The 21,647-nt window shown below is 43.4% G+C and overlaps 1 protein-coding gene across 1 annotated transcript in view; it reads right to left on the bottom strand.

The window, feature by feature from the left end:
- Window positions 1–21,647, bottom strand: part of LOC131892649 (uncharacterized) — a 41,644-nt gene that overhangs the window by 3,463 nt on the left and 16,534 nt on the right. The window contains exons 2-5 of the mRNA XM_059242472.1: window positions 9,657–9,956; window positions 9,288–9,403; window positions 8,225–8,334; window positions 360–438 (exon numbers count right to left, since the gene is read on the bottom strand). Of these exons, the coding sequence (XP_059098455.1) occupies window positions 360–438; window positions 8,225–8,334; window positions 9,288–9,403; window positions 9,657–9,956 (605 nt within the window). The remainder of the gene's footprint in view (window positions 1–359; window positions 439–8,224; window positions 8,335–9,287; window positions 9,404–9,656; window positions 9,957–21,647) is intronic.

Genomic DNA, 21,647 nt, shown 5'->3' with positions numbered 1-21,647 from the left:
GATAATAGTGATAACTACTTGGAAATCTTTTGGTGGCCTCTCCATGATGCATATCGTAAACGGGCCTTTTGAAGAAAAATAGTTTGAGACTCCTCGCTTCGTCCACGAATGAGAGAAAAAAGAGAACCGAAAATCTAAACAGGGGGTCACTGATCTTGGCAGGCCAATAGAATCAATGAGTTTTCAAGATATGTGTGCACCGTGTAAAAAAAAAACACCTCAAGGGCCCCAGAGGAATACAAAGCAAAGGACACGTAAATGAACACTCATTGTCTGATGAGCGATCAACTCGATCACATGCATCCATCCATGATGACCTTCTGAAGTAACTTCAAAGTGCGACCTTAAACATCACTTACCCTCGACTATCCACAAGTTCCACAGTGTTGTTGGTGTCGCTGAAGCTGAAGCAACGTTTGACTTTCATGCCAAATTGACCTGAAACGACAAGAAAAATGATCACCATCGTCGCCTTCTCCATCCAACTTTTGGGCCATGAACGAACACATTCTTGCCTTGGCATGTTTTTCCTCTCGATGAGAATCAAGGCTTAGTAGGAGGATTGATATAGGTGATTCACTTCGAGCTATTATATACACGTAACCCACGATATCAACGGCAAATATGGTGGTATTGATTTGACACTTTTCCAAATGTAGCAGTTACTCTCTATCGTACGTACTTGTACGCAGTATGTTAGTTCAGGGGGTTGGGGACCTTCAAGGTGTTCCTCTTGCCTCTCATGCGAGTGAGTTCCATAATGGAAAATTAATGCATGAGTTCCGAGCCCCGTTTAATGCATAATTACTTGCCCATATGGGAACTTCTTGTCCGGTTCAAGAGATTACAAAGTAAAAGTGCCCATTTTTGTAGGAGAAAGAGGGTAATTAAAGGAGGAATGCCTCGGTGGGTCAGTCACAATCTTTGGCTGGCATGAACAAACCAGCGAGCGAGTTCTCGCTCAAAGTGATTTTCAATCAAGAAATGTTCCGCTTTGACCTTTTCCCCCACCAACCCTCAATGAGGCTGGACATGGCTCAATAATTTCCTTCAAATAGCTCAAATCCCTGTCAAGCTTGGTCCAACATGGTCGAACATGTCTCATCAACCATTGGCCACACACTTCGAACAAAACTTTGAGAAGAGGGGGGGATAGTTTTTTTAGCAACATTTTTGTTTGCTATTGTATTTCGTTATTGCTTTGTGCCCGACAAGCCATTCGGGAGCTAGCGATCATCTATCTTTTGGCTAATTTCGGCCAAGTGGCCATGGAAAATTAGACTCGACCAAAGATTGACTTCCCTCGAGTGCTTCAAGTCGATCGCCATTGTTTTGTTGCTATTGTTGGCGTTGCTATCGTTATTGTTGCAACTGTAAAGGTTGCTCCAAAACCCGAAACAACTCAACAACATGACATTAATTAGCTGGTTTGCGGTGCATTTGGGCGGCGAGTGCATTTTCAGAATGGTTTGGAAGTCTGATGACTTGAAGGGTGAGAGCAAAAAAACAGGCCTACTCATTTTATCTGCATATTTGAAGGAAACCAAATGCATGTTGTTTTTATGAGATGCGCCAGAGGAGTCCCTACTACCCTCATTAAGCTTAAGGCCTTGCCAGGATCCTTCAAGGAAAAAAGACATACCCATTAGCCGGATTTGTCCAGAAAGACCGTCGTAAATCATCCCATTTATTACTCGTAGAGTTAGCGTAACAAATGTCCCTTGTTTTCTCTGCATTTGCTGCTCATCTTAAAGATGAGCAGCATTTATCTTGGTGCATGTTGACAGCAGATTTATAGAGTTTTGCTTCGCTATCGGAGCCATTAATTACTGAGCCTATTTTTGCTTTCAGGCACGTGCCTTTATCATTTATGTAGTGGACAGTACGCCTAGGTTGGGGGCTCTGCCCACAGATCTCCAAATTCAAGTTTGAACACCATCCATAAAGCAATTCCCAATCGAGCGCCACAATTCATTGCAAATGAGACCGTAAGGTACATCCAAATAGGAGAAACCTCAACCGAGAGATTTGACCTCCACCAATGACACCATATATGGTTAGTTAGGAACGGTGAATGTGGCAATCCATTCATTTGGGGATTGATAATTCGGTAGATTGTCTAGCACATTGCCACTGACAAGAGTGGTTCGCGTTTGGACAGATATTATCTCCAATTTTTCCTGAGACATTAGAGGATTGGACTCCATTCATCAACTGACAAGTCCATCGAGGCCGTTGCCATCTTTGGCACTTGTCAAAATTCCTCTTGATCTGAAGCCTAATCAATAATTAGTCCATCCTGAGAGGCTCCGCTCAAAGTACGGTGTACATACGTACGTACGTATATACCTACTAGAGCACAGTATATACGGGGACAGGTGAAAGAAGGCAAGCAACCCTCATGGCTCGTGCACTAATCACCGTGGCCAAAACTGAATTTGGCATCGCCAAAGATGACCCTCCATTTTCTAACCGGTCTGTCGTGATTCTGTGATGTTTTCCATCACGATAGAGGATGGAGATTTAATTGCCCCTCTAAAACCAAGCCAAAGAGTAGGCCTCTTTTTTTTCGCTGGGTTCAAAATTTGGCACCATGTCTTGTCCCATTGGTGGCCATTGTTGCAATATTTATTGGAGTTCTTTTCATTGATTTAGACCTTTTTGGTCGCACTATAGGGTGTTAAAAAGGAACTTAAAACTGGCTATTGATGCATTTGATCCGGGACTAAAAATCATATGAAAGGTGAAACAAAAAAAGTAAGTACATTTTGTCCAATAATAGGCGTGATTGTGCACTAAGCCTAATAAGGAGTCAACGGTCCATGAGTCAGGCTCAGGGAGATAAAACAAGGGACGCCTTAAACGCAGCAATTTTGAAACAAAAGTAGCCGATGTTACCCACCCAAGTCGTCGCTAGAAATCATTCGATTTTACGGGGATCATTTTGACTCGACCGATCAGGGTCATAAAGTTTTGCCCAAGTCAAGGCCCAAGTGAATCAATCCTAGGAACGTTCACGTACGATAGGTACCAATCTGCGCCAATCGTCTGCTCTTTCCCCCTTTTCGTTCGTATCGTACCACATCTCAAAGGAGAAGACAATTATCTAAATTACCCTCCTCAAAATGGTGTTAATGACCGAGTGAATGAACGAGAAAGAATTGAATTGGAATGGCTAACGTGTTTGGGTGAAATCCAGATCTTCCTCGGGGTTCCGAGATTCTTGGAATTTAGGACTCGAGATTCGAGCCTTGTGTGACACCAACCAAAGATTGCGGCACCGTCTGGATTCACTCCCAACACAAGAAAGACGAGTGCGTCTCCCCTTCGCATCATACCAAGGCAATGCATTATGTACTTATTACACGGAGCACAATGAGTTTTCCGTAATTATGAATGAGATGGCACACGAACCCTCATTAGTTTGGAGCTAAGTGATAGATACCAATGCACGAATCAAGCCCTGTTTCGAACAGGATGAGAGACTCGCGACTCGCATCTCGCAACTCCTGTCTGACTTTCGTGCGCCGGGTGTTAGGATGAAATATTGGAATGGTTATGCGAGGACCATCTTCTCAGGTTGAGTGCGACGAGGGGATCCTCTTGTTGCCTCACTACCACATTGTACATTCTCTAAGGGGAGTCATAAAGGAGACAGATTTGATCTAATTGAAGCCCTTGAAGAACCCCATGATTACTCCCGAAATGATCACGAGACGCCTTGAAGTCAAGCATGAGGATAGGGAGACTTTTTCGGTAATACCTCTCGCCTTGAACTTGAAGAGAGAGCATTGGCAAAAACCAATCCCCCATACAGTTATCCGATGACGGTTGTATTTAGTGCATGCTTTGTGCGAAAAATAAATCGAATGGTGATCAGGGACAGAAAATAGAGCAGGTTGTTTTTTTCTCGGAAAGTTCAAAGTTGAGTCAATCGAGCTCGAAGTTGTTTCCGCTTGATTTGCTCGATCATCGGGGATGAATTGACTTTAGATTTGGATCACATCGTAGTTGCGAAATTGTGCAACTTGTTATTTACCTCATACAAGAGGTCCATATGTAATGTGCATACAAACTGCAAATTAGACCAAGCCACGCCGACCCTGGAGCCTCGGTTTCTGAATAGGTCATGAGAACCAGTACCCAACCTCACACTACTGTAGGTCTGATTGATTAGCAAATGCACCAATGCATCTGGGATCTGAATTGTTTCATAATTTCCAAGTCGACAATGGCGTAAGACTGTTTTGAAATGTGCCGACTGCCGAGCACCTTCGTTTACGTAGAGTTTCAAGTGTGTCGAGTCAAGTAGTTCCAAAGGTCAAAAGTGGGTTGGTAGGTTGGTTGTTCGGTATGAAGCCCATCTTACTGGAAATTTGGTTGGGAGCACGAAGCGTCTTTTTTTTATTTTAATCTGAGAATTCCCGCTGAGTAAGAAACGAGAATGTGAAGGGCTCTTGAGCAAACAAAATGTAATTTCCACATCAAAGTCTCGGCTCTCGACTGGATGAGTGTATGAAGAACCATGATGTTGTGCAGAAAATGAGCCTCGTCGGGAAATATACGCATTCCATTCACAATTGAAGATGATTCTGCTCCTCCAACGTCTGTTCAATAGTCTCAAGTTCGAGTGGATTCTCTATTGACACATACATACATGTATTATAAGAAACACGTTCTCGGGCTTTAGGCGACAAACATTTTATTCTTGGCCCTTGAGGGCACAATCTAGAATTCAGGCGCGATATTTTTTTCACCAGTCATTACCCACGGTAATTGTCCGGCTCTACTCTACAGAGCAATGTGCTCGTAATCGATAGATAGGCCTGTGTCTTTCTTGTGCATGGTCGAAAGCCAAAGTCAAATTAAGCCAATATTTAAGAGGCCACACCTCGTCAACGACTAGCAAAAGGCAAACGTCATCAAAATCTTTGTAAAGCGATGAGCCGCTAAGAGATCAAGATGAAAATCCTTGGCGTAGCCTCGCGGAGATCTATTTCAACGTTGAGGAGCAATAAGAGGGGCTTACTTCATACAGCAGGTCATTCAGAAGGCCCAAACCAAAAGGGGATACAAGGTTGCTAAAGACACTTTTTGTGACATGCCATAAAAGGAAAAAAGTAGTTAGCCACTTGTATTTGCGCGAACGCCGATTTTGCATAAGATTTGAAATATTTTGGAACAATCTACTCAATCAATCCAAATTTTGGTGGGACCAACGCGATCAATTTTTGTTAAGTCGAAGCTGTGCGATTTTGATTGCAGTTTCCAGCCAAGTTTTACTAAACAGGTCTGGTTTTATGTTTGTTAGGTATCAATTCCGATATCCCTCTTCAGTTTGCTTAAATGACTTCCCGTGTTGGCAAGAAAGAAGCATTAAAGTAGTTGGTCTTAAACAATACATTTCGGCTCATATAATCATATTGTTTGAGGAGCAAAACATTGGCAGACGATAAAGCCATTTTCCTTTAAAAATGTTGACCATTTTTCACTGTTTGGACAACTGTGTTGTCTTTTTTTTGTTCATTTATATCTTCGAACTCCTTGAACACTCAAGAGGCTTGTCTAACAAAAAGGAACACGTCAATCGACGATCCGACAGAAATTAGTCGTTCAAATCTAAGTGTGTAAAAACACGTCAGAACGTTTTTACCTTTCTTGATCTGTTATTGTTCCGTGACGTTGCTGCTTCAACGAAAAAGTTACGAATGCTTGGCGATCTCTTTGTGCTGTTTTGACACTGTTCTACGAAGAAGCCCCGTTCCTGGAGCAAAATTAACGGGGAGGATCGACGACATCGATGGCAGATTGCCAGCCACGCCCACCCTTCAACTTTTCAAAATAGGCCCAGCTATGTCCCCCAGTCAGATATTGCGGATAGGAAACGCGAGATCAAAGATGCGTTTTTTCCTGCCTCCGTGGGGCCTATAATTGCTCCTTGGGAAACGCCATTCCGGTGGAAAAATTAGCCCATAATGAGACGTGCTCGATTCCGAAGCAAGTGTGGCATCGTACATGGCCTAGGCCTCGATCTTGACACATCCATAAATATGGATGTTCGAGTCGACAGGAGAGGTGGAAATCTGATATTTGAACGTCAGTCCGCTCCAGTCTGAAACTCATTACCAAAAGACGTGAAGATTGTGTTTGTGAGATATGGCAGAACGAAAATGCTGGGCTTTTCAACTCATGCATCGCTTTTGTTTGACCTAAAAAAACATTTGTATCAATACGAAAGCTCCTGCACACGTGATTCAACCCAACAGAGCCGAATAAACATTAGCATTTACGGCTTATGGCCTGAGCCCTGAACAAGAAGGCCCAAAGGTTGTTGCTGTGCCCAAGGTAGAAAAGGGAGGAATCCCCCAAGCTGACAAGAATGGATGTGCCAATAAGCAGGTCAGTGATCAATTTCAATCCTCGCTTGGCACGCACGTTATTGGCCAGATTTAATTGCCCTTGATTTTTTATGGTCGCAATTTTCGCATCCCATCACTGAAGGAGCAAAACATTATTAATAACCTCGATTGAAACGACGCCGTCATGCAATCGGGCAGACTGGTACGTATGTAATCAAGGCGGCAACTTGAGCCAGGCCTTCTTGATAAATGGAATCATTCCTTTGAGGTAGTTCTCGAAATTAATTTATCAAATCGATCCAGGGCGATCATCTTCTTTTTTCGCTCTCATTCCTGAGTACCTTTCCCTCGGGGCAAAGTGGATCCGATTCAAAGTGGTTGAATGCATTCCTAGCTTGTCAAGATGACCGTGGTAATGCCATTGTTGCCAAAATCATAACCGATCCTCGCTGTATGGGCCATCTTAGAGAGCCTTGGGACAATGGGGTGGGTGACAAGATGATGGGACAAGTTCTTTTTGAGATTGAACTGAACTCCTTCTCTTGGCGGAGATGTTTACTTCCAGCAAGTTGCTGGAGCAAAAAGGCGACTCTCTTCTCTGTTTTGTTTTTCGACGAAAAAGCTGCAGAGTGGATTATCATCGATCTGGATGGAGATTAGGAGGGGATTTCCTTTACTACCAAACAATGGACGCCATTTTCCACATCCGACTAACTTGACTTTGTTTTCGTGAGATTTTCATGGATCAATTAATCCAAACGAAGCGCAAAACAACAACAGCAGCTGATGATTTTTTGGTGTGGTTTGGTTTGCGGGATCATGAAAGGATTTGACCGGAGCCTTCCAGTTCCTATTGAAGATGGGCCCATTTTTGGCAGAAATACGAGACACTCATTGGCAAGTCATGCTCGGAATCATGATAACAAGCTTCACTTATCCAAGGGTACCAAGATAGATGCCTGATAAGAAGGAAAAAAATATCTTCACTATCCTTCTTTGAAAGGATTGAGTGAAATCTCTGGATGCTCATTAGCCATTCCGGTCAGAAACATTGAGGAGGGATTTTTTCCCCCTCCGATGAAATCTATCCGATTTGATATCGCCTTCTCGCTAATGCCAAGATTAAATGAGACCAAACCTCCGTGGGCTGATGAGACTCAAATCAAATCGTATCTGAGAACACGCCAATCAAAACCGGTCGCTTATCTAAAGGGCTATATTATACACCACGTCAAACCGTTCCATTTGCATCCCTGCCGTTATTACCTGGCCAGAAAAAAAACGACATGAACTTTGCCAGTGAAGAGACAAACATGAATAGGAAAAGGAAGAGAGAAGGACCACCACTGTAGAAAGGAGATTGGTTTGATTTGCATTTGCGAAATGTCAATTTGGAGCAAACAACTTAAGGGTCATGAGAACTCTTTTCCATTTTGAGAGCTCTTGGAGCAAGAGCCGAGGAGGTTTCGGTGTTCCTCAAAGCTCCTCGAAGTCAATCACGGGTTATATTGTTCAAGCTATAATCGCCACGAACCCATTTCGACTATTATGCGTGTACAAAGCGAAGCCCACACGGAGACACTGTCGATCTCCATGACGACAACAACAGCACAAAGGGTAAGCGGTTCGATACGAATGTCAAAGGAAATACTCAAAAGGCTCTTTATCTAGACGGATTGACAAAACGAGGACCGGCGAAACAAACATAGATTAGAGACTGATTGTCTCTCTAGTTGCATTTTGCATGATAGACCGACTATCTCCTAAGAATGTATTCTCATAATGGGCCAACCAAAAATTTGGGCAAATCATTAGTTGTCCAGGAATAATTAGATCCGGTTAAGGTTGAAATTCAAGGTACTTACCGTCAGGGTGACTGATATCTGCCCTCAATGTATATTCTCGACCATAGACCACGTGTTCCACCTTCTTCTCTTTCTGGAGCAATTGCAAATTGACCAAACTGGTTTGATTCCTGGAATACCAAAAAAACGAAAATGAGGCAAACGTAAAAGCGTCTTTGCACACGCATTCTCAAGATGCAAGAATGGCTGATGGCAAGTACACATTACCCAAAGGCCAATATCATAGTTCGGTATATAGATAAAGAGGAATGCCATCTGGAAATGCAACCACACTCGGAAACCTGGCTCGTGTAGTGGCCGACGATCATTATTATCGAATTGCTCCATTTCCTATCATTGGTGACAATGCAAGCCAAAGTGTAATTGAAGCTTTTGTTCTCTCTCTCTCACTTACTCAGCAGAGTAGGTAAGTTGGTATTGTGCTGTACTTGCAGGAGAGTGGTTGGCCATTCAATCGATTGATCTACGCAATGATGCGAGGCAACAACAATTGCTACAAAAGCGATGATGACACAACAACAGTCTCAACCAGTTCGCCATTAGGGAATTTCCATTGAAATACATGCCATGGTGAGACTTGATGACACCCGGTGCTTTTCTAATGGATGCCATTTACCTGATTGAAGACACACACACACCGTCTTTGGGAGAGGGAACTACGCATATATACGAGTACGTATCAGCAGAAGCGGCGAGATGAATCCCGTCCCTCGGATTTTTTCCCAAGATTTCTCGGGCCAACCAATGAAGAGGAGATCTGGTTTTATTACTTGGAAGTGGTACATTAACGTGGAATCGTCAAAGAATCGATGGAGGGGAAAATGTGTGGAAAGGGTTTCAATCAATCGACTTCGGAAGTGTCAATGGAGTGAGAATTTCTCAATTAACAGCCCATCTTAGTTAGATGTATGGCTGAGCGGTGCATTCACGCTGTGCTCGGTTTCTGAAAGCCAAGCCAAATGCTGAATTCCTCCGCGAAAAAAAGCGATGCGCAAAAGTATATCCCAGATCGTAAACCACATCGACCGTTTCAGGCTGGATCGTTGCTTGCTTGGCCTTTTACCTTGAGTTTTGAAATCCGGCTTTTCCGCAGGTTATCATATAGAATTTATCGTCCACTAACTCGAGGGTTCGATGAGTTCGAACTGCCACGGCCACACTTCGCTCATCAGAATCGGGCTGGAAAAATGAAAATAATGATATTATTATGAGACGAAGATTCCTCCTTTATAAAAGTCAGTTTCGAGTCGGAATTCCTGCTCATTGTTAACCAGTGAAAAAAGAAGAAGCTGTGGGATTACAATTGCAAGAATTCGGGCAATCTGGATGGCTCAACCGTCTTCCATTGAGGTGAACAGTCATCCATCAAGTGGCATTTCTCTTGGACTTGATAGAAGCCAGTTCTCAATTGAAGATGAGGCCAATGGCTCACCTGATTGTAGAACACTCCACAGTAATCCTTGTCATCCTTCTCGGCGAGCATATTCACCCGGAGAAAGGTGATCTTGGTGTTCTCTCCGTATCCGGAACATTCGGGTTTCCGGAAATCCCGCGAATGAACCACTCCTCCAAAGTTGTTCAGCGACTCCACTTTGATGGTCATTATCCCGGTACGACACGTGGCCGTCACAATTGGTGAGAATAGCGAACCCGAAGAATTGTGACGAGGGTGGCTCTTGTTGGTTCCAGTGAGTGTCTCCAATTCCTCATCATTCATCGGGGCCGAAGTCACCTGTAATCAAGGAAAATCCACAATGAAAGAGGCGCGTCTTGAGCAATTAGCTCGTCCAATGACTAATCGTTTTGCCACTCAATACCTACAGTACAGTACCTACATATGCCTATACTGTTCCCGGTTCTCCAGCATTGCAGATAGAGGCAAGAAGTTAGCACATGTTTCCGGGAGGAAAACGTCAACCTCGGTTCTGCCTTGTGGCTTGTTACTGGACGTACTACGTACGTCGTCTTGCAAAGATAAACCGCAGACCAGGTGGAATTGGCAAGTGTAACAACCAATTTTTCACGAGTTCAGTCATTTCCAGTCGCTATTTTGGCACACAAGCACGTGCTATCCGATCATTGTTTCGGATGCTTTTTTGTGTTTTTGAACTGAAAATTGAAAGAACGTCCGAGAGTGTTCGGAATTCAAAAACATTTTTTCTTAAAATCATCTTTAGCGAGCAATGAGTTCGAGGAATTTCAACGAAGCCCATTGTCATTGACCGGAGATGAGAATTGATTTTGCCCATTTCATTTGCATAAATTCATTTGGGTCGGCCCTTACGCTTGTCATTGCTAATATTCTTCATCTTGAGATTGGACCAGACACGAAGCCCAATCCCATTCACCATGAACAAGTAGACTGCAGTATATGTATGTAGGTACATTTTTAAATGGGAGCAAAAAGGTCGCTTTGTTGCCGATACTGTATGGTTGATGTACTATGTACTATTGTAAGGGTTTGGTAAAGACCATGATTGATTACGCTTGAAGCGAAACTCGCCCTTTTGGATAATTCTTCTCTTGCCTAAACTCCGTCCATCCACCTTTGGTTGTGGGCTTTAAGCTACTATCTTGGGTCCATTAGATATGGTAGTGTGTTGGAGAGTCAATTGAGAATGCTCAGATGCATCACTTACATTATTCACACAAGTAAGAGAAAGGTGGTCCGGTCACCCGGAAAAAAAAGTCTACTACCAAGGCGACACGCCGGCTTTAATCTGTTGTTTAAAGCGTTAGAGATGGGCATTTTATGGTGGGTCTAAAAGCATTTTTGAGAAGCCTCTTCGCTTGGCTGCCCTTCAAATTGCTCACCCATAGTTCGCACATGACCACGAAACGCAATTAAATGGACTTGAGGAAGGTGCATTGACCGCCGTGCGCTTGCCGAGTTTGGTTCACCGAGGTGTACCAAGATGTGAGGAGCTTAGGAGGAACCATTGAGAACCATTCAGCGGGACTCAATATAAAATCCCCGAAATTGGAGGCCTTCCAGTCCATGCATATTGATGGGTGAATCTATATGATTTGAGATCGAGCACTGAAAGCATCAACGAACAGCCCAATGGACGACTGGATTATTCATTGGAAGTGGAGCCGAAAGCACTCCCTGAAATTACTTGATCAATGGACGTATCAAGAGAAGGAGACTGTTGTTCGAACGAACATGTGCAAATATGGTTTGATCATCCAGAATCGGATCAGAGTCGTGAATGGCAATCCGTTTGCAGATTCGTGGAGGTTATATACCGGAACAAGAAACAAAATTTAGGGTTGGGCTCCCGGGATCATTAATTGAAGATGAATGATGCTCATTTTTCACGTCAGCAAGACACGTAAAGAAATCCTATCATGCTTGATTGAAAAATGGCTTTAGCACTCATGTTTGAGTGGGTAAGATCTCGTATTATTGTGATTATTAGAGATAAGGAGGGCCTTACGATTGGACAGCATGCCAGAACGAACGAAAGAAGGCGGGCAGTACGTAGAAGCATATGAAGAACAAGAAGAGGGCGGATCCGCCCCACTTTCTTCTGCCAAGGCTCTTACGATCGAGTCGATTGCGCCAATATGTGGGTTCAGTCCAGTATACGTACATACATTTGTGCCTATGCTATGGACGATCTGAGCGTGAGGTGAGGAGAGTGCTGGGTCCATTAGGGCATCATCGAATATTGCATGAATTGATTGGGAAAACCGCGATAAGATCGGAGTCAAGCTCTCATCACATCCTGACGATCCAAATTTGATTTGACATTAAGCTAGGAGCAGGATGATGGCGATCCCTCCCTCCTTCCCTCCCTCCCTCCCATTCTGGGCATCCATCTAACTATCCAGTTTGGTTTCTTTGTCCATACAAACAATATATAGGTACGTAAGGCCCTTCTCTATGTTGGAGTACGACAATAGAGTTTATAAATCCTCCTAGTGGAATGTACTCGTACAATGAAGACGGAGAGAGGGTTCATGGAAGATTGTGAGACAATGGCTGGCGATCGATTGGAATGATTGAAATCCCATTTTCTTTGGCAACGATATTGATTCAGATGCAATCAGGCCCGATTGCTTTGTACAATGTAGGCCGATAGTAACACCGGTGCTAATCATAGCCGAGGTGGCTGTCTGTCTGGGCAATTAATTACGATTGTTTGATGAATTGTTCGAGCGATGGAAACCAATTAACACAGGATCAACGGATCTTGGCTAGCCTAACAGCCACCATCACCAGCTCTTCCTGCTAAAACAATCAACGGTATCGCTATATGTGCGTACAAGAGGACTATCACTAAAGAAACGACGTACTCTTGGGAAAACATCGCTGTCAGTCTATTATCGTAGGCAACAAGAATGGGGCGAGAAAAGATAAAAAGAAATCCTCGTAGCGGGGTTCCAGTTGTTGCTCAAAGTGAATGTTTATTGACGGTGTATTCACGACATTATACATGACTTCAGGGCCTCCGTGCACAATGATAATTATCCTGGCCTCTCTCCACAATTCCATTCCTCACTTTGCAAGCGCAAAGATGGGCTTCATCAATGTCTAAGCTTAATGCTGGCAGCCACGATTACAGCCAACTATGTCATTTTCATCATTAAATGCAAGCATTACCTCCATAGCATGCATACATAAAATAGACGGATGTAGGACCAACACATTGGTCAAGCTAGAAATTTTCGGGACGGAGATTGAAAATCCACCTCGTGTGGAGAAAAATATAAGTGGCCACAAAATCCCACTAATGATCCTCCAAGTTCAAGAGTAGCGGGTATCCATTGGTCTGGCCATGCTCGTGGAAACGATGTAATTAAATTCAATCTTCCGAATTGGGTGCGATGAAAAGCTTAAGTTCATTTGTCAACGAAGACCGTTTTACTACTGGATAGTTGATGATGGTTGATGCTGATGATGGCGTGTGTAGGTTGATTGTGCAACTGTATAACCAGACTCTGTGCAAACGCGGCGTATATTGATATTCTTGGGTAGGCTCTTTAATAAGCTGGATGAAGGATGAAGGATGAAAGATGTACGGATGGTGATGGTTAGATTTCACTTGTGTGTGTGTTAAAGCGGAGGGAAAAATAGCTTTGGAGTTGAATAAATTTGCAATGACGAACGGACAGTCGAGTGCCAGTAAAGATCTGCAATAATTTAGGAGCTACTTCTGTCTTACTTGAATGCTCTTTATTACCACCCAAGAGCAATAAGACCAAGCTTGCCTCGTACAATGCTGCACACTTGGCTACCGCTGAACGAGCTTCAGCCATGATCATCATCATTATTATTGTAGTTGTTATTATTACCACCACCACCACCACCACTATACCAACACCAATACAGTACTCGTACACAACTACTACTGGACAGTAGCTACCACTATTATCATCATGGTCATGAAGAGAGACATGAAGAGAGACAAAAAAAGCGACCGGCATGGTAAGGCAAACCAGCGGCTCCTGAATGAATAACTTCGGGAACTTTCTTGAGATTGCCAATTTCGAATGGAAATCGCATTCACCACGCTAAAACGAGCGAGCGGACCTAGGGGTTTGAATTTATTCCGAATGGTTAGAATTCCATTTCCCGCTCCGCATTGTCGCCAACCATCCAAACCATCTCCATAGAGCACATTTAATTAAACGAAGCCAATCCTTTCTCGTTAACCTTGTACGGTCTAAAGGGCTCCTTAAACTTGACGCACACATTTGGCACAGCTATGAAGTTAGATACATTCAAGAGATCCTTTCCAGTCCTCGAGGACGGACGGACAATTGCAATGTCACTCACACATTTTGGCTTGAACCTTCCCCGTCGTGTGCACGTGATTTGGAGTGAATGTAGTATAGTACAGTCTGTTCTAGGTATGTCCTACGAACAGGCTACAGAGATACGTACAATACATTCAGCAGTGTGAGAGAAAATGCATGCCTTCGAGGATCGAGAGCTCCAGGGTGGCAAATTGTTCTAATCACCCCTTGGTGGAAGTGAGTAGCGAGCGATGACGAGTGGGCAAAATGAGGTTGAGGAGTGACCTCGTTGGTTGTTGGGCAGTAAGTATGTATTTGCTCAGAACTCCTCGTAAGCAGTCGGTAGTATATTTACACTGGAGGGCACCTGCTTAGCCGTTAAATGATATTTATTTATCTCATTACACCCAGGTAAGTGCTTAGGGAAAGGCCAAGTTGTGACAAACACTCTCCAATGACCTGATTAGGCATTGCTCGTGGCTGTTTAGAAACTTAGTATTGCAAGGTGTTTTTCGCTTTCCACTTTCATGTGTGGGTCTAACGAAAGGGGGAAAAGTGAGGAGATTCATATTCTCCTAACTTGGCGGGGTTTGTAGCCAGTAACGCCTCCGTCCGAGTAGATTTGGGAGACAAGGATCTCCATGATCATTCCTCATGTTTTAATGCTACTTGGGGAGCCAGGAATATGAGGCAATCTCGGTCGTGTAGAGGAGGAGAAAGAGGAATGTTTTCACAGATGTAATTGTGACTTTCTCTCTCTTTCTCTTTTGATTTGCATATTTATGGGCATCATTGCAAAAAACAGCTCATCTTTCAAGAATAAATCAAGATGATCCATCCCTCTCTGCCCACCTTCTCCCGTTGAGAGCGCGTCAAGTCCAAGCAAAAGGCGGCAGAGTTGAACTTTTTCCCTGTTTTTTTGCCCAGGATTGAGGAACTCGAGCTCAACTGTGCACAGGGGCCAAAAGGAAGAGGGACTGCTTAATTCAACTGAATTTTAAGGATATCCTCTTTTTTCTTTCTCTTTATCGCTTTGACAATTGCGTGTCTTTGCAATTTGGGTAAGGGAAGAGGAATACGTATATCCATTGTTTGCTGCCAAGTCAAAGGAATGAAAGAGACGGCGACTATGTATTAGTAGATCAATTCCACCTCTCAAGGTTACGTGAGCCTTGGAACTCAATGGTGTCATTAGGCCGGAAACTCACCCCGAGGGTGTCTGTCCGGGCTTAATTTCTCAGGAGTCAAATGGTGTTTCCCCCTTTTTTTCATTGAATGAGTGGGAAGAATTAAATGAGAATCTCATCATCTTCACGTGATTTGAAACAAAGGGCATTATGATGAACCATGCTAATCATGGTTATCAAGGGAGGATATCAAATTGAGATCATGCAAGTCGCTAGATATCTTTCTCCCTAGCCCTCTGTATACTCTATGCATGTGTGTGTGTGTGTGTGTGTGTTTTACCCATCTATCCACGCAACCTGACCTGACCGTTAGAGAATGTAGTACCTAGACACTGAGACTTTCTATCTCCTTTGCTTCTGGTAGTCGTGGTTCGGGAGCGGAATGTTTTTTACTGATGCCCAATTATTCTTTGAGCAATTTGGACAATTAAAGAAACCATTTTCCTTTCAAAATGCCCACTCCCCAACCGAACCGGGGACGACCCAACACAGGACGATCCTAGTACGAAAAACGCTCGCGTCATTGGATCCGGCTTAGAAAAGTGATTCTTGAGGTGCCGCCAGAGGGCGTCTGACCTTTCACAGGAATCCTCGTCTCGCTTCCAACCTCTTCCTGTGTCAAGAACTCATGAAGGTAAGGAACCAGGAATTTGCTTTTTGCATGCCAGACATGATTGCCAATTGAATTGTTCGTCTTGTTCGAACACGACAGGTATTCGTCAAGATCACTGGACATCATCATCATCATCATCCTTCCTATGGTCGAGCATTCTTCCGAGGGGAATAGCACATTCTTTGAGGACAGACGAGATTTGTCATTGCGGCCGATTTTTCACAGCGTTGGGCAGAAAGTCCCCTTGACTTGCTCTTGCCCTGACCAAATACAACTTTATAGTAAAGGAGGAGGGAATCAAAGTATTAAGCATAAATAAGTTTTTACAGTGAGTGTTAGTGAGTGCAGGGTAAATCACTTTGGTGCCACTCCAAATGTGCTGATGAAGCAGACTCTGAAAGGAACCTCAACTCCGATATTAATGACATCCTGCGATTAGGAGCCACGGCCTGCCCAGATCGAGCCAGATCGAGCCAGACCGAGATGATTTCAGGAACCCACTCTCCATTCAACAACCACCGCAAATCGGACGATAGGTATACGTACATAGTACAAAGAATCTGAGCTTGGGTGTGGCTGAGGAGAACAATCGTCCGAAGAGGTGTTAAAGCTGGGCAAAATTCGGAGGCTCCTAAATCACTCGGATGCGCACCTTTGGCCAAAGATCCGCTCGTTCTGATTGTGATTTACCTTCCAGATCATTATGTACAGAAGTACGTACTTGCAGCACTCCAATTTCGAATGTCCACGAAACAAGATCACAACACCTGGACGCTAGCTAGTACATGTTCTCGTACTCAATGATCTTTTGATTATCCGACAAGGGTGTTAGTAAATGACATGAAAATGGCCAATTTCTGTCGTGTCTTCTAGATTGCGACCATCTCAAATGAATGGATATAACCTTGGAAATAGGCGTTCGAATGTGTGCATGCTTTGCTTGTATTGTGTGGTTGGACAGGCGGAACAGCGTGGTTTACGTACTCGTACGTGGTGTATATTGTAGATGTATTTGGTTTTCATGCCCCTGACAATTTCCGCCGAGACACGAGGCCTACTTAAGGTACAAAGTGTCGTCTTCTAAGACAACAACACCACTGTTGCTAGAGATCTGATAAGTAACAGCTCCCCCGAGGACCTCTTCATAAAAATTCAGGCCCTGTTTCCATTCGGTCACAGATCGAAGGTCCAACTTGATCGGAGTTGAAAAATTCCTTGTGAGACATTGAGCTTGGCCCCTCCTCTATTTTCGGCTCTTTAGGGGTCGTTATACCGTGTATGATGATATGATTGTTCTTTATGACATCAAGTTGGTGTGTCTCGATTTATCTTGATTGCAATCGTACCTCGATACCACTCGGGTGGAACGACACTCATCCGAAAGACACTGGGCGGAAAGTTGGAGGCGGTATCTTGACATCTTGCCAGAACATTCCACGATGCTCGGCATGGCGAATTCCAAATTCATACACAAACATTCCTCGTCCTCAGGGGATCGACAATGGTGTTGTTCGTGCTATTGTAGTCAATGGTCCTATCGTGCTCTGAGGGGCTTCCAAGATTACAGATCCACACCAGACACTCTCAGAGTTTGGCCAACTTGTGGAGAAAATTAAAACGTTCCCTGTGGTTTCCTTGCCTTGGAGTCTGATTGTCTGGGCATTCATCATGAATAAGTCTATATAAGCATATGCAGTCACTAAGACGGCGGGTTTGGTTTGGGAAATTGGTCCGGCCCCAACGGAGGAGAACTTTCCTTGTAGGGCGTGTCCCCCCCCCCTTGAGGAATCCTGAGCCCATTACCATTACTATTGGCAGCGATGACTAATGATGGCAACCAAGGCGGTTAGTTTGGAAGGAACGAAGACAGAGAGGTGAAAATATCTTGATTTCCAGTCATGATGCTCTTGTTGAGGGCATTCTGGGTGGAAAATGGCTATTCTTTATACGCCGGGGAGAACTGGATGGCCAGGTTTCCATTCAGAAACGGTAGTTGCTCATTCGTGTGCCAACAGAATTATGCTCCATGACAAATTGGAAAAAAAAGAAAGGGCTCTTAAGAGTTGTAAATGGTGACAATCCATGTGCATGTCCCTTCGTTTTTTTGAGACCTTAAAGTTCGTTGAAGAGAGATATTCAAATCTGACATTTCAAATTTCCGATACGAGAGAAAAAATAAAACAAAATAGGGATGCCTTTTTTCTCTTCTTGCGTCTCATAGCCTACTTCTAGATCATGCCTGTTTCGGCACATCTCTACTCACCTGACATGAGAGAAGAGGTCACGATTTACTATTAGATGTCATGAGCATTTCTGTATTTTTTATGCCATCATCAGGCAAGAGACGTACTTTGAAGGAGACACCTTTGATTTCGATCTGGTTCCTGAGCCTGGAGGGCACTGAGATCGATTCTTGGATACTTTTTCCCCCCAATCTGAATCAGATCGCAATCGGGCAACGAACCAAAGAAGAAACGAGTAGAAGAGGTCGGAGAGCGTTCGTCTTTGAACTTGACAATCCGCTTTTTTACATGTTCTACCAACTACCAAATGAAAGTTCAGACCAGGTTACCTCCTCACAGGGAGACCGTTTTGACATTCGACTTCGAACATAAAAGGGCATGTTCAATGGTGCAAAAAAAATCCGTTGTCAAACTTGGCCAATTACTTGGTCAACAATTTTGATGTTCCTATGCTATTATTTCTGAAAGAACGCTTGGTATAAATCATAATAGTTCGTAGATGGCTATGAACGAAAAAAAGCATGTTATGTTTGCGAATGCAATTGTGTCGATCTTTTTTGCCTACTAGACGCAAAAACCTACTTTTGATTCTCTTTACAAAAGTAATAATAAATTGCATCACTCCAGCCATAACTATATAAAGAGATCCAAAGACCTTCAAAGGTAGGAAAATTTGATGGAAGGGAACTAATGACAAGATGATGCCTCTTTCGTTCCAAGGCACGAGCTAAGCATATGAAAATGCAACGTTTCAGAACCATATTTTGAAAATGAACCAAGTGGTCGCCAAAACCGTTCAAGCTTCCGCTACAAGCGGGTGTAAACAGACCAAATCATAACAATTATGGTTAAGAGTGAGGCAAAGCTTTTCGCAACTCTTGGAACCTCCTCCCTCTCCTCTTCCTTCTCCCCTTGGATTGGAGCATTAAGCATCCCAACCAATTGCTTCTTGCTCGTCTTGTTCATTGCGGCAGATCTCTACCATCCATGGATGAGCGCTTTCCAATGAGGTTTAAAACTTGAAAGATGAGTTCTTTTGTCTGTGATCAGTCATTCAAATGTGGTTGGCTGTCACCATCCTTTGTGCGTACATTGTTGCTCACCAATGACACTTCTATCGTGAATCAGGATGGAGTGAGTAGGTACATGTACGTGCAGTACTCGAGGAGATCCACCCTCCGACAAAAACCAACATCTCCCGCAATCAAAGTGATCTATTTCGAGGTACATTTTGAGTCTCGAAATTCACTTCTGCAGTGTTCATCATGGATGAGAAGATTTTCTAATAAGATAGCTTTCACAAGATTATGGTTGGGGCTCCTTGACATGAATTAAAAGAGACCACTCCTCATCTCCCACACAAGTTAACCAGCCCGTTGACTATGGAGCCCATAAAGCACAACATAAAGAGAGATCCACTTTCCTTTGAGATGAATGGCTGATTACGATCGGTACTCACCAAGAGTAGAGCGCTTTGGTGTTTCAGGAAAAAATGAGATAAATTTATGAGCACGTCTTTTATACGGCCCCTCACATTTCTTTGAAGCCAACATGATCGTTCATAATGGATATTAAATTGCACGTCCTCACGTACATGTACATGTGTGGTGGGTTCTTTTACCGTCGCACTACCGTTTGTTTGACCACAAGCGTGTCTAGGCACGGAATTAAACAATTAATGCCTCAGCAAGGCCTTTACGTACAACGAAATGTTATTTCATTCATGAATAGCCCGTTTGATTGGACAGACTCCCACGTGGTATTTACTTTTTGAATGGCATGAGGGTACATATACTTTGCATGAGTGACACGTCTTCACGTTTCTCCGAAAGAATGGGGCAATCCCTCAAAGTGAATAAATACCCAACTTGATGTCATCAGAGAAGTCATTGAGAACGATGGTCGATTGCTCAACACACACTCAGGATCATTTCAAGTCAAGTTCTGTGCTAATACGTGCGTACGCTTGAAAAGCGTAGATGTTCATTTTGCCTCGACCTTTCGGCGACATGAGGCTCCTTGCCATTGACATCAAGCATCAACCCAATCCCAGATTGGATATGAGAGCAATACGGATTCTAGATCCGTCCGTCTCGTTTCTTGTTCGATCTCCGAGATCCATGTGCTCGGAATATTTACAGCGATCAATCCAATTTGGTCAATCGTGGCTTGTGTTACAGTTACTCAAGTCATCACTCATTCCCTTGTCTGTCTGTGCAAAAGGTGCTCCATCTTAATGTCGTGAATGACGCCTGTCCATGCATGGATTGGTGAGAGAGCTTGCCATGTTGCTTGTGTTGCTTGGAAGACGTTATGTAATCACTCTTAAAGTCTGCAATGTGATCGCGGTATAATTTGACAAGTTATTCTCTCCTCAAGTACAACGTCTCAATTGAAGTTTGAGAGAGAAGGGGTAAACCGGGCAGTTACCAATGGCACACATCCACACGCAGACATGTTATTCTTTCAATCTAAATGAAGCCGTAATTGAAGCTTGATGTTGTACAGAGAGTTTGGTTCAAATCTTTGCTTCTAATCGTAAAAATTACCTGGTGAGTGTTCAAACCTCTTTCCAGACATGCAAACAGAGCTTGAACGCGGTAATTCGGTAGTCTAGTCAATGCCTGGCAAATGGTTGTATTTTCAATTGCGGTTTAACCTCCAGTGGTTTCCCCCTCCCTGTCAGATCGTAAAATTATAGACAAAATCAGGAGGGTCTTTGTCCGACGAAATTCAAAAATAACCCCGCAAAACGTAAAGTCAAGGTCTTTTCTATTTGTCAGATGATGAATCAATGAGAATAAGTAATTATCCCTTGCACATCCGCCTCACGCTAATCAAATTTTTTTTTATATACCAATCATTCGTCACTCTTGGGAGATTTCTTTGAATAAGAAGGATCTCAAACCGGTTTGCACATATTTGCGACAAGAATACATGAGTCCAACTTGAATTCTTGTCAGAGACAACAATACTGCCAATTATCCAAGTGTAATTGAATGGAAAGAGTTTGATCCGGGTATCATGAATGGAAATGATTGAGGATTACGTGCAATTCATTCAGATGTGTCTAATCGATGGCCAAAAGAATTGTGAAGAAAATGAGGTTCTCTGGTGCATTTTTGAACTGTGATCCCCTTTGAGTAACCTGATTAAGTCTTCAAAGAATCGAGGAGCTCTTCTTAAAGTCCAACTCTCACAGCAAAAGCCCGAGAAGAGGAAAATTCACATTTCGTTATTTCCAATTCAATTTGTTTAATACTTTGACTGGGCAAGAAGTGAACAAATCTCCTGGCATTTGCTCAGATTACGACATGGCAATAAAAGAACTGCAGTGCAGAGTCAGTCAGATTTGTGGGTAAATTAAGCCATCATTTCCAAGGGTTTTTTTCTATAACTCCAAATTGCTTCAATGCTTTTTTTCCCCGGAGAAGAACGCTGTTGCTCGTTCAACCAAACAAGGGCTAGAACATTTTTTGGCTTCTCTCAAAATATTTTGCAACGCCAAAGCCTGCATTCCCTGTTCCCTGTTCCTCACAGACACATGGTGGGCTCTTCTTTGAGAAGAGGCTCATTGGAAATACTGAAGTTCTCAGCTCTACTCAATGGCCCACATTCTCGGACAAACCTGGCCT

Source organism: Tigriopus californicus, chromosome 2 (genome assembly GCF_007210705.1).
Source record: "Tigriopus californicus strain San Diego chromosome 2, Tcal_SD_v2.1, whole genome shotgun sequence".
NCBI lineage: Eukaryota > Metazoa > Arthropoda > Copepoda > Harpacticoida > Harpacticidae > Tigriopus > Tigriopus californicus.
This window is presented reverse-complemented; position numbering and strand designations above follow the sequence as displayed.